Source organism: Parasteatoda tepidariorum, chromosome 11, assembly GCF_982258835.1.
Source record: "Parasteatoda tepidariorum strain Cologne lab strain chromosome 11, Ptep-v5.0, whole genome shotgun sequence".
Classification (NCBI taxonomy): domain Eukaryota; kingdom Metazoa; phylum Arthropoda; class Arachnida; order Araneae; family Theridiidae; genus Parasteatoda; species Parasteatoda tepidariorum.
Genome location: NC_141765.1, coordinates 27,528,980 through 27,543,906, shown reverse-complemented (window position 1 = coordinate 27,543,906; position 14,927 = coordinate 27,528,980). Strand labels below are relative to the sequence as shown.

At 27.2% G+C, this 14,927-nt stretch overlaps 1 protein-coding gene across 2 annotated transcripts in view; it reads right to left on the bottom strand.

Moving 5' to 3' along the window:
* Nucleotides 1–14,927, bottom strand: part of LOC107447330 (potassium voltage-gated channel protein eag-like) — a 237,049-nt gene that overhangs the window by 75,775 nt on the left and 146,347 nt on the right. For both annotated transcript variants that reach the window (XM_071187319.2, XM_071187321.2), the window contains exon 3: nt 1,523–1,555. In XM_071187319.2, the coding sequence (XP_071043420.1) occupies nt 1,523–1,555 (33 nt within the window). The remainder of the gene's footprint in view (nt 1–1,522; nt 1,556–14,927) is intronic.

Here is a 14,927-nt window from a genome sequence, read left to right as displayed (position 1 = left end):
CCATGTGATTAGTTGTGATTATTTTAGCCATGTGATTAGTTGTGATTATTTTAGATATATAATGTAGATATATAGATATATAATTTGCATAATGACTTTCTTAGATTAACCAATTCTTTGATTAATCTTTAATCTTTCTTATATAGATAAATTTTAAAGCATTGCACAGAGAAAAAAATTCTGTTAAAACTGCCCTGTGGAAATGATATTTCTGGTAAAAAAACATAATTATGGTTAATAATGCAAAAATGTACAGTATTTGAACAATTCATTTGATAATTGTTCCATTCCTATAGTAACGGTTTACTGGAAATTCTGGTTTTCAAAATTATAGTCCTCACACCCCCAGAAACGCGGTTAACTTTACCATATTCGGGTAGTTTTGACCATACTTTTTTCTCAGTGTAAATAATTATAAAATTATGTTTAAAACTGTTTTGGTAAATAAAAGTCAGTAAATCAAGATCCATATTATTCAAAATACAGATTCTAATGATGAGTAGATAGTATAGTAGTTCGAAATTTGTAGAACTGCTGAGGCTTCAGTTATTAACATCCAACTCCACAGGTCAAGACAATGTAAAAGCACCAAATGATAGTAATTAGAGCACAAAGCAATATAAGCAATACCGCTGCATGGTAATAAAAGTGTTGCTTCAAATTAAATGAATATTGAGGCATGTTGAAACTTAAGTGGGGTTTTCCAGTTAAAAACAACATGGCGAGTAGTTTGAAGCATGTCATGGTCTCGTTAAATTCCAGATGTTTTGGTACCTGAAAGTACAAAAAACGATATTGTGAGTCAATGTATAATGTAAAAAAACATATTATTATATTTATATTTTTAAAAATTATAATACAAACAAATGTACACTTACCCTAGAAAATAAATAACTAATCCTCCTTTCGTGGCGGAACTGGAACTATAAATTCCTCTTCTTACCTTTTATCCTAAAACTAGTTTTAAGCAACAAAAACGCTTAATAATAAAATGTGGAAACAAATTTTATTTCCCTTTTCTTATTTACTTTGAAAGTTGATTGCGTGTTTCTTTAAATGTTTCAAGAAACATTTACACGAAAAAATATTTTGAAGGCACAGGTTCTTAAATTAAATGTAATTTAATTTTGCTCGATGTAGAAGGGAAGAAAATTCAACTGACAACGAGGAAATTTAAATAGCTGGAAATATTTACGGTGTTAAATTTAAGAGCTTTAAGTTCTAATGTGAAGTTGTTAGAATTGTTTAAGTATCACATAGTATTGTATAGAAACACCAACTATTGCATAAAAGCTTTTATATGTAATTTAGTTTTGCATCATAAAATTCAAAGATATTCTTTAAATATTTGCAGTGTTAAATTTCAGAGCTTTAATTTCTATAGTTCAGTAGCTATTATTTTTTAAATACTACATTGTACTCCCACTAAGCCAATTTATTCCAAAGATATTTCAGAAAGAGTTTTTTTTTTAATACAAAATCATAAATGTAAGAGTATAATAATAATAAAAACTTTACTTACCGGGGCTATGAGGAAGACTCCCTTGCATAACTGCTGTAATAAAAAATTAACACAAATCATACCACAAAAATCATACCATAGTTTAAAAATATGTATATAATTAGAATATTAATATATAATGAAAATAAGTTAAAAAAGAATTCTATATCTATAGTTAAAACAATATTGCATGCAATCCATTCATTAGTAAACAAATTCTTTTAATAAATAATCCAGTTGAAGAGGCTGAATTCAGAAATAACTCGGACAAATAGCATTTTGTACAATAGATTGATTTCTTTTTTATACTTTGATTAACAGCTCAAGTGCTATATTTTTTTTTGCACGCATTCTCTCCAATGTAGGCAGTACGTTTCTTGAGATTCGCTCATCGTTAATTTTTTACCCTTATGTTTTGTATACATTACTCAAATACATTTCAAAAAAGGACTATAAAAAGAAGTGATTAATAACAAAAGTTTAACAAAAATGAGTTTTGGAACTCTTAATAAAGTATCAAACTGTGAAGGGATTACTTATTTATGGTTTATAGATAGCCTACTGATAAAATGTACATCGTCATATTAGTAAAAGTTTTGCTAATTTAACATTTTATTTTTGCTTATTTAATGTCCCTAAATATAAAGTTTTTTTGAAAAAAGAAAGCATTGGTTATTAAAATTTACAACGTTATAAGTCAATAACTCTCGCGAAACACGGGGAAAAATTGAACTGGAAAAAGTATGTATTGTACTCGTTTTAAAACTTTTAAGTGCATTTGCCATACCAACTTAGACAACAAAATTACTGGTCAGTATTAGTTATTTTTTCAGGCAAGGCAAAAAAAAAAAAAAAAAAAATGCAAAGTTATTTTAAAATTTATATTAGTTTTTAAGCTAAAGACATTTTGACATTTTATTCGGCTTAGCTTGCTACAAACTAGATTTTTAATTCTTGCACTATAAGAGAAAGCTGCAATCTGGAAAAAAATGTGCTTAAAAAAGTTAATTGACTTAAAATTGGTGTGAAATTTGGACCCCTAAATGTTTATTTCACTTTTTGCTTATTTCATAACATCTCTGAAACTATTTTAGTCCTGCAGTGGACTGATTGTAAAGACACAGTTCCCAGTATCAAGCATCATTGACTGCTGTCACTAAGCGGGTGGGTGACCACTTTGATCAAGTTGCGTAGGAACTGAGGGTGTACCGTATCGGTCGTCGTTAAACTGTCCTACCGTAAAAAGCTCGACATCGCGGACGAGTCACCGGGCTACAAAAGTGGAGAAGCTATCTCCTCTGCAAATGATTAAAAATGTGATGGCATGTCTTCGGATTATCCTCAGGGATGTTTTCCAAATCGTCACCAATAGCTTATTGTTCAGCTCTAATAAATAATTTTTTATAATATACTATTTTGAATACTTTATTATGATCGAAAATATAAAAAGGGGTTAAAACTTTAAGCCAATCTCCTGAAAAAAGCCAATCTCCAAACTATTGTGATTCCAGATTGTAACTTCACCCCCATATTTCAAAGGTCAAGAATTTGTAGCAAATAATGTATGTTCATTCAGAAAAAGTTCGCTTTTGTGTCTTGGTTGGTATCTTAGGTTATCGTCCCCCCCAAATTAGTTTGCACATTTAAGGTTAAAACCTCGAATCATTGAGATTGCGTCTTAGTATGTGAAAAGCCAACCATTAGGTTAAAGGTAATCAAAGTGTGTATTAATATTTTTTTTGATTTTGCGCGCTGCATATATTTTTATATTTTGCAATAAAATTTTTGTAATGTGCATTTTTAGTGTAACATAAAATTCCTATATTTAACCAGTTTTGAGTTGCAGGATTTTAATAAGGCTGCCTTTAGTATTATATCTTTGTTTAATTACAATTAAAAATTAAATATTTGAATGTCTGGTGTTATTTTAAGTAAAAATGAATTTATGAAGAAATTTATTTTAATGCTGATGAATAAAAAATTTATAAAAATAATATTCATATATAGCTTATGTCTGCAATAAATTGAATTATGTTAAAAAACAATGTTTATAAATTTTCCAATTCCTGATTACATAGTCGTAAATATCTTCAAAACTAAGTTTTTAAGTTACACGCAGATTTCGTTTTAAAAAAAAGAAAGACATTTTAATAAATTTTGAAAGTCACTTTCATTTTATTACATTTTCTTATGATTCATTTAATCATTAGAATTTTATAAATACTTTTAAATTTGAAATTTTCTTTTTATTTAAAATATTTCAACTGGCTACACAGTCAGAAACTTCTCGGTAAAAATGGTTAAATAGCTATTCAGTTGTTATTTTACCACATTCAACCAAAGCAATCAAATAACCATTAGAAAAATGATATGCAGACTGTTAATTGCGAGAAAAAATTATTATTGAATTTTTTTTTTTTTTTTTTTTACCAAGTATGGATTAACAACTAGAATTCTTGAAGTGAGCCAACTAGACTCACCTCATGAAGCCATTTTTACCCGTGCAGCTGGGTAGCAGAGTGGGCTAATAGGTCAATCTAATGACAGGCTGACAAGGGGTTCGAATCCTAGCGATGAAACCACAATGATTCCGCATTCACTTCAGCACATAAAGAGTTTTCAGTGTCCTGACATCCAGTTTGTGATCCTGGACAATTAGAATACGATACTCTCAAAAAGTCTAGTATTTTCCACTCAACCAGGTATCCTTCCAGGTGCCAACCTCCAGTTTTTGAAAAGTTTCTAGTGCCTTGCATTCTTCTATCTTTGACGCTAGACTATTAGAAAACGAAACTACCGTTTACGCATAAATGGTACTCAACGCATCTCCAATGTCCGTTTAATTTTTTTTAATATCTAGCTCAGAAACTATGCTAGTTATGACTAGTGCTAGCGGTTACAGAACCACATATGTTTTAACGGTTTTTGAACTGTACCAGCTGTAAACGGTTTCAAAACCGTAAAGGTAAAGAAAGGTTACAAACCATAAACTTCACGATTAATCAAATGGACAGACTGGTGAAGGTTAGTTTATCGTAACTTATCAATTAAAATTCTAACAGTGTAAAATTTTTCTGAGATTTAAATTTTGAGCAAATAAAACTTAATATATATATATTATTAATAAAACTTAGATTCTTAAAAAAATAATTTATTTTTAAATAATTTTTCCTTTTTGAATAGTGTATTATTCTTAAATAAACTTTTGATGATTAAATTGATGCTAAATTTTGGCTGATAGACAGAAATAACATATCATACTTGCTATCTAACGTATTAAACGAGCTCAAAAGAAGCGAGAAAATGATTAATAGGTTGTAATCCCTTGATATGTGTCAGTTTATCTAAATTATAGCCCTGAACTGAAATACAAAAATATCGACATTGTCTACTATTATTGATTAATCTCTTGATAGAAAAATTGGGTTATTACTTAAACTAAAATAAAAATGAATTTGGAAAAATATATCACAGTGCTTAATACTGAGAGTAGAGTCACTTGTTGATGTTAATGGTTATAAATAATTATCGAAGTTAAAAATGAGAATTTTTTTTTTATGGAATATAATTTTAATAACCAAATGACAGGTTTTGGGTAAAAAAAGTGCTCGTAATATTTTTCTGAATAAAATAGAGATTTCACTTGTTAAAAAATATATACAGTATAAAAACACTTTGTTATTATTTTTTTTAAAGAAATAAAGCATAGAACAATAAATTAATGTATTTTTTGAGTTAAAATAATTATGTTTTCCAGTGAGTTGCGCAGTTATCGAACAGTAAGAAATTTTACACTGTTAGAAACCTCTCAGAAATTTTTTTTTAAAATAACAATTCATTTAATCGTTTTTTTACCATATTCAGAGAAGACAGTCAAATGGCCATAAATAAGATGGTCTTCAAACTGTTAACTGTGAAAAAACCGTTAATTTACTGCTTTCATCTAATATAGTTAAGCACCTAGAATTTTATCGATCCAACTAGGCCCACCTAATAAAGCCATTTAGTTCCTTGAAGCTGGACACATATTATAGTCGAGAGGGCTAATCTTACAATCTCATGACTGATAGAACGGGGGTTCGAGTCTCATCGTTGGCACCACATTATTTCCTCTATTCTCTTCCACCCATGAAGAGTTTCTTGTGTCCTGCAATTCTCAATTTGAGACCCTGGACTGTTAGAATATGATACTCTCATTCACGCATAGATGGCAGCACTATAAAGCTGCGCAACACAAAAAAGTCTGGTATTTTCCATCTCTTACGATAGGGAAACAGCCAAATAAGCTAATTAAACAACATTCCACTGTTTATTTGATGAAACACAACTCTAATGTTCATTACCTGCCGAAAGGCAGTCCCAATTTTCAGTTATATTCCTTTCATAAGGTTTTGAAACCATGATAGTTGCAAATGGTTAAAAAACGCAAAGCACAAACTTTACGGTTAGTTGATGGTTCAGATTGCTGCCGGTTATTTTACTACGATTTTAGAAGGAATAGTCTAACAGTGTAAAATATTAAATATGCAAGAGAAATTTTTGTTTTCTACCTTTATTCAAATCACTTAAACACGGTATTTTATCAAATTATGTGTTTGCATTATGAATATATATTATTTTAAATTGTATAAATATCTTTTGTTCAAGTTCTTATGTTTCTCTTGATAGACGAAAATTGTTAAATATAAGCAAGCAATTATTATATCACATAAAGTTCTAACATTTACAAGACACAAAAACATAACTTTAATTTCAATAATGACATTTAGATTAAGGAAAAATAAATTTCTACTTCAAAAAAAAGTGGTTTGATATAAATTTATACGCAACACATTAGAAATAGTTCTCCTACATTCAATTTTAAATGTCTTATTCAACTGTTCTCAGATGAGACTTACAATATCCATGCAATTTATTTTAGATACCGTGTAATATATGTCACTTTAGATTTCGTAACTTACAAAAAGTTTAATTTCGCAATACAGTTTAAAAAAATTATCGATCCGTATATATGGAGCGAATATAAAGCTGCCTGCACTATTTTATTTTTAAACTGCTGAGTAAACTGAGATTTTCTTTTGCATCTTTTGTATATAACACTTTAATTGTATAATAAATTTAATTAATCCCGATTTCTAAACACTTGTTGCAGTCACGCGTTATACCAGGTATGTTTTTATTTTTTCAGAAAATTAGATTCTAGGCCATCTGCTTTAGCTAAAAGTTTCTTCTTTGTCTTTTATATTAATGCAATGTTTCATGGGTTGCTAGAAAACACAAGGACTCAATATGATATACTTAATTCCCCCCCAAAACTACAATTATTTTGAATTTAATTACATTTTTGTTAAAAGAAACTTTTTTTCAAGGCTTCCTTCGATAGATTTAAGTATAGGGTGGATCAAAGCAAATGGAATAAAAAAATGTAAATTTTACGTAATTAGTTAGTAATAAATGTTATTATGTATGTTTTTATTTTAGTCTTTTGATTATAAATAAATGATATTGAATTTTTAAAAAGTAAATAAATTATCAATTTTTAAAATTTTTAAATATTAGTCCCTAACAATACTTCATGCCTCTCTGATTCTGATAGTCTGCAATTTGAATTACATTAAATACAATTAAACAACATTTACCACTTCTTGTTGAATAAAATCCTAACAGAAAAGTGTAACTAAAGTTTTATTTTAGAGTTGTGTAACTGAATAATTTGTCGGATAAAAAAGTAATTCCAGGAAGGATAATTTCTATTTTTTAGATATATTTATAGTACAAATATTATACTTTCATAATGAAGATTATAAAAATGTAATATTTGTCCAAATTATTTCTTTTTACATATCTTTTAAGCTCTATAGATAAAAGAATGTATTAAACGCATCTCTTATATTTGTTTACTCATAAGAAAAGAAATAACTTTTCTTCCCTCAAATACCTTATTCCGTTATTCAGAGCTTGGAGAATAAAATTAAGAATCCAGTCTCTGCATCATGTTTAATGTAATTAAGATATTACGTACAAAAAGAAAGTGTAATAACTCAGCTTCTTATCTACTTTCTTGAATAAAATGAATATCTATGCTTATTCTTTGTCTTACTACTTTCGTAACTTGAGGAGAAAGCAAGTAAGTAGAAAAAGATTATCTTAAGATCAAACAAGAAGCATTACATAGATATCAAAAGCTAAGAAAGTTACAATTAAGCTTTTCTAACCCTCAAATAATGCAATGAGGAGAATATCATTACTTTATGCAGTAACAGTGATATAAGATAAGAAAATTATATAATACGGTGCCGGAAAGATAAACATAAAGATGCTTATAAAGAAATATTTTATTTATTGAAATTTGAAAAAGCGCTTTTCATGTGCTTATGTGTATGCTGACTTATAGTTTTATAATTTAAAAGAAGTTTTGCATTTTTAATATAATTAGATTTGATCAGTATTTATAAAAAAATATAATTAACGCTTAAGACAGGATTAAGAAAGAGGATAAAAAGGAAAATAGGATGAAAAAGAAAGTTTAGAACTCAAACACGAGTAATTTTTAAATTAAGTTTTCAATATCTTAATACTTTACACATCCCAACAATAGTCGCTTTACCCTTGGTAACTGAACTATAAGTAACTCACCTTTCGATGCATAGATTACGAGCTAAATACATGTTGATTTTTATGTTACTTTTTTATATCAAACGAAGTAGCGTGGATTAAGGGCAATGCTCTTACATTTTATATAAAATATTGAACGTTTGAAATTTTTGAGAATGTTTCGGTAATATTCAACACGCAAAACTGAAAAATGTCTGTAGTTTAACAGATGAATTTAAAAATCTGTCTTGTCTTTTATAGATATATACAAGAGCGTATATATATATATATATATATATATATATATATATATATATATATATATATATATATATATAAACTTTAGAGATGTTTAAGTTACGCGTTCTTTTCGGTTTTTAACATGCCAGTGTTTGCAAATAATAAAATAAACTAGTTATTTTTTAGTTATTTTTTACCGCAGAATTAAAAGGATGATTATAATGATTGAATATTAACGTTTAAATAAAGCATACAAAAATGCTTCGTGCCAATATTACTCCCAAGACTTGAATAAATAAAAACCAAAAATAACCGAGATATAAAAATAACATTTAGAAATAAAATATTATTAATATCCTAATTATATAGTTTATAAATAGTTCAAAAGTTTCTTTATAAGCAAACTGAATTAAATATGTATGCTTGACGATACACAAACGTTATGCAACCCTTGAGCATGTTTATAATGCTTTATATTTTATTCTCTAAAAACTTTATTTGTCATAATGAAATATATTAAGTTATAATTAATCTAATTTATTCTAATTAACTTTTATGAGTTAAGTTAGATATATTTATCTTTCACGCGATTAAGAATTCTGTTGTTTTACATTCTACCTTAAGAGAAATAAAATATTCATTATACGCCATGAATTAAACATAATCGTAATTTTAAGTTAAACTACTTATGTCACTGTTTTAAACCTATTAAATTCTTATGTATTTTTAGGCTTCTATGCACATATATTTTCTTCCTAACAGTTAGTAATGCTTTAATTTTTAACTGTTTTTTTAAGATAATATTTCTTTGTACAGACATAATTTATTCATGGTTGTCCAAAAAATTCTTTTAACAGACATAATCTAATTTTCTTTGAACTTTTTTTAATATCTTGTTAAGACATTTTTCAATTTAAATGGCGTATTAGTTTTCCTATAAAAGGTAATTATTTTTTGATTTTTTCGAAGTTCGGATACATTGTTTTGATTTTTTTTTACTGAAGAGATATTTTTTTGGTTTGTTCTAAATAGCACCTCAGAGCTTTTTTTGTAATCTATCTTAGTCTTTGGCGCCTTGACACTTATTCACCAATGAACAAGCATTTGTTTGATAAGTTTTCGTGTTCAGAACAAAAATTTTCCCATTTTTTTTTATTATAACCTTGTGGCGTGGTTCGCTTTTTTTGGGTATTAAAAATTGAAGGAAAGTGAAAATCGTTCATTCTTTGAAAACCCCGTAAAAAGCTGCTTATTGTAAAAAAAAAACTTTAAAATAAAAATAAATTTTAAAAATTATCATAAAATAAGCGAAAAAAAAATGCCGCGTCTAGTTTGCCTGAATTGTAGAATCCATATATTGTGCTTCTGAATGTGCATAAGTACCGCTTAAACGAACACATAAATAGAGAGTACCAAAAACAGTAGATTAAAAGGACAATTAAAAAAAAAATAAAAATGGTATAGATATAAGGAAAGAATACCGGAACAGATATAAGGAACAACAACAGCAAAAGAAAGATAAAGGATTGTAATCAATTTATGAGAAAAGAACCGCTATTTGTAGCCAAAAATGTACATAAATATTCTAGTAAGTTGAAACTAAGCGTTTTTACAAGAGTAACGTGGATTTTACGTATTTTGTAGATAAGATGGAATAACGTATAAAACACACTGTTCACTATAAACAAGGCAAAATAGGCATATTTTGTTTCAGAAAAATTAAAATTATGTTATGCATTAGATAATGCAATTTAGCTAAATAAAATTAAGAAAATTTTCCAACTTAGCTATTAAGAATAACAGAAGTAAAAAAACTAATTCCCCTTTTATATTAGTAATCAAGTTTCATTAAATAAGTAGGAAACATTATTGAACTATTCTATGGTTGAACCTAAATCTGAGTAAGCATACCTTTTCTGATGAATTCATATTTTTCTTAAATAGCTGCTCGATTGATATTTCGATAATATTATTCTAACATCTTATTGGGTGCGGTCGAATGTTCAACTACCCCTAAGTTTATTTTACATCATTATTTCTTTCCCTAAAAAATAATTATTATCTTGGAACTATTTCTCTAAGTAACTGGAGACACACCCCGTTTGTGCCCGTCTCGCAATAAGTACAGAGTTGACGTAAAATATGAGTGATAGACGGATCATGGGTTAAAGTCCCCTTGAAGTCAGGCTAACAGTGACAGGTTTTTGTGGTTTTAATCTCTATATAATAAAAATGCTGGTTAGTTCCATCAAAAAGTCCTTCACGAAGCCTAGGTTGTCGCAATTCTTGATCTATATGTTCTTCCCTTATTTTCTGGATTGAGTTCAAAATTACAAGGCTATGGAGTTGAACATTGGTAAACTTAAGCTCAAAATTGAGTCATTTATTCAAAAACGGTTATGAAATAAAAAAATAAGTAAGTATAGAAATTGAAAGTATATCCTATACGATCATAAAACCTTTTTATTCGTTACTAATTGATATTTTAATGTAAAATATTTTTTTTTTATCATTAAATAAAAATTCGTGTGACTTCCTTAGATATAGCAACATTATAATACGACTTTGCATTGAAAATAATAATAAGCTAAGCCTTTTTTTAACTATTAAGGTAATTAATGCCTGTTTTTCATCCTAGCTTTTAAGACTTTAACACATTAAATCTTCTTTCCCAATTTATTTAAACATTTCTCTTACCACAGTAAATAATACAAGAAGTTTCATTACATCAATTAAGAAATAATATTAAACAGATAGAAATGCAATCAGAGTTTAAATTAAAAATCGATTTCAAAACCAAGTAAAAACCAAGATTATAATCCTGAAAAGAAAAAAAACTAAAAGAAGGAAAAATGCACCATTATTCAAAGAATAAAAATCATTTGATAAGAAAATTACTTTACACCAATTTAATCTTCAACTTTATAATGAAGTCTATTAAAAAAGTTTCATACAAGTGCTCTTATATTGTATACAATTTAAAAGGAAATTTGTCACTTTTTTACGAGGTATGTAAATTTAACACATAAATATAAGAATAAAAGATATAGAACTAATTAAAAAAATATAGGGACTGATGTTAATTGATTTAAAAAAATTTCACTGTTCCTCCATATCCATTCTTTCCCTAGTTATAAATTTGCAGCATACATTCTCTCACATGTTTTTGGCTCTATTACCTTTTGTAAAATTTATCAAAAAGATCGGTAATTTTTACCTACGCGTTTGGGTAATGATTTTGGTAAAATTAACGATGAAATACTGTGTTATAAGTTATAAATGTGTCAAAATTCGGCAATTTTAGCATGATACCTTTGAACATGGCATAAAAGCTATTTATTTGGTAAAATTTACTTTTCAGTTTCGTATTTTTTATTAAATGTTTGGTGACAACTATAATTTAGAAAACCAGAAATTACGGTAAACCATCATTATATGAATAGCAAAATAATCATATGAATAGTTTATAAATACCATACATTTTAGTTTTATTATCAGAATTACGTTTTTTTTTCATCGGAATTGTCATTCCCATACAGTGTGGTAGTGTTACCAGTGTTTTTTTCTCCGAGCAAGAGCAAAGTTGCGTTGAATTTTTCAAACTAATTAAGTATTTGCCTGCAAACAATAGAGGTTCTTTTTCAAAGTATGACGATTTTACAATTTTTTAAATTTCATATAAATATATCAAATAGAAAGTCTCTCAAATTAATCATTTGTAAATTTGTCTTCTAAAATTTAGTTTAATATGTATAAAGTGAAACTACTAAATTATATCAACTAACTTTAGAAATTAAATAAAACTTTTTGAGATCATTAGAAGTTATAAAAATGTTTCAGTTTAACCGGACCTCCTTTCATAGAAAAATAAAAGTTTAAAATAAAGAATGATAAAAATATAAATCTCTTGATTAAATCGAGATATAAAGAAGCGTGTTTTGTTCATATTTTAATGATATGAATAGATATAACTTACAGATCCGCAGTCCAAGATTACCTTCAAATTTAAGTTGCTAATGATATTAAGAATAATAAGCTCATAAATTTAATAACGCCCATTAATGTGCCATGCCATTATGTATGTAAACAGTTATCTAACTTTCTTTCAAAAAATTCAAATCATATTTCTAATAGCTAAATAGATTATTTATATGTATTTAACAGAAATCAATTAATATGAAATGTAGCAACATCATTTAATTTGAATCCATCGTTATTTATTTAAATACAATTATTAAAATCACAAAGATGAAATTATATTTTTCTCCATTGTACTATCTGGAACTGATGCACTGACTCATTTAAATCAGTCTCATTATTTACTTTTTAAAAGTATGTTGCAGTAGTTAATTTTACTGTAAAAAAACTGCAAATTCTACTGAAAAATTGCGAAATCTACTTGTTTTACAGAAAAAAATTATTCAGCGATAAATATAGATTTTTACAAATTTTTTCCGTTTAGTTGACGGTTTAACGATTTTTTCTTCACAAAATAGTTTTTCTCTGTTTTTCCCACCAATCATACAAGGGTTAAAACTGTCAATTCAAATTCCAGTTTTTACCACGCTGTTTTGCTTCCCTTACGATTACTCTCCTTTTTTTAAAATCATTTTACTGTTATTTTCTATACTTTCTCTTGTTTTTATCACTTATTTTATGGTTTTAAACGTCGTATAAATAAATTGAACTGCTATTCACTTTCATTGTCAAATTAATACTCTGCATGATTATTATATTTCATTAAATATATTTTTTTGATAAATTAAGTTAACAGATATTTTTATAAGGGTAAGCCACAGTAGTTTTAAACGTTTTTACACTTAAATATAATATCAATACATAACACTTTTAAGATACAAACAGTTTAACTTTTTTTTTCATACTGAGATACTTGAGCTGTGGAAACTTAGCTCTTGCCCCTTAAGGAGGTGACCCAAGTTCAAATTCTAGCTTTGACTGATCGTACGAATTCTGCACTTGGCTCTCACCGATTACGATGCTGATATACTCATTTTATCATTTTTTTGTTAAAGTAACATATTTTGTTTGTTAAAATAATGGAGATTGTTTTTTTAGTTAGAACAACCGAACTTCTTTCTATACCTGCTCTTCCTGAATTCTAAAATTTTTTCTGAATGTTTGGTTTAAAACCATAAAATTTCAAAAATTATTTCATGGTTTTGAACATCGTATAAAAAAATTGAGAGTTGCCGTGGCCCAGAGGGCAATTTGCTCGCCTCCTAAATAGGAGGCGAGCAAACCTGTGAACATAACCTGTGTTCGAATCCGGGTGTTGACTGGTCATGCGAATTCTGATCTTGGAACACTGAATACAATACTAACATAGTTATTTCCATAGAAATATTTAATAAAATAACAGAGTTGTTACTATAATAAAAAAGAGTTAGTGTTAAAGAAAAGAGTGTTTGTTAAAACATCAGTATTTATTTGCTAAAAAAGCAAGTGTTTGTCATTAAATAATAGTACTTTTTTTCTGAAATAAATGGTTTCATACTGGCACACCAACTGACAGATATTTTCTATAAATTTAACAGATTTTTTTTACAGTGTATTTTCTACTATCAAAAAGTTTAAAGGAAAATGAAATCTTTAAAACATGATTAATTCGCAGATTTCCCTGCTGATTTGTTGATTTTTCATTAACGCCATTACTACTGTATCATTTTTATGCAATGCTTGAATATTATTTTTAAAAATAATAATATAAATTGAAATTTTGCAGTCAGTAAAAGATAAATAAAAATTTTTTACACACATTTCTGCCAGTAGATTAACATTAACATTATCCGTATCTTTCTTTAATTAATGTACACTATTTAAATCATTGAATGGACAATTTGAGATCAAATGAACAAAGAGCAAAATTTTATAATAAAATTACTGTACTGTACTGTAAGGACATTTTTGATAAAAAATCCATAATTCGGGTAAATAAAACCTAATAATACGGTATTTAAACGATTCATTTGGTAATTTGTTCGTGTATATGGTAACGGTCTAGTAGAAATTCTGGTGTTCAAAATTACAGTACTTATTATCTTATATATAGTAAAAAATTAAAAACTGAAAAATAAATTTAACCGAATAAATGGTTTTATGCTTTAAGGTATTATGATAAAATTTCCAAATTTTACCACATTTATCAAATTTTATCACATATCATTAAACCGTATTATGTTCCTAATTTTACCAAACTAATTACCAAATCGCTCCGGTAAAATTTACTGAACTTTTAGGTGTTTCCATAGAGCAGCAACAAGATAAATTTTATCATATTCTGGTAGTTTTGACCATACTTATTTTCTCAGTGTATAATAAAAACTTTTGATTCGGAAAATATACTAAAACTTACATCATATTAAAAGCAAAAATTAGTAAAATAGTTTTTAAAAAAATAACAATCAAATACTGCTAAATTTTAAATAATAAAAAATTAGTACAAAAAAAAGATTTTTTTATAGAAACTATAAATTATTTTTACGATTGTGCACAATAGTGTAAATCGATACGAGGAATAAATATGCAAAAAGCAAAAATGACGCTAAACTTTTTTCCGAACTCATTACTAAGT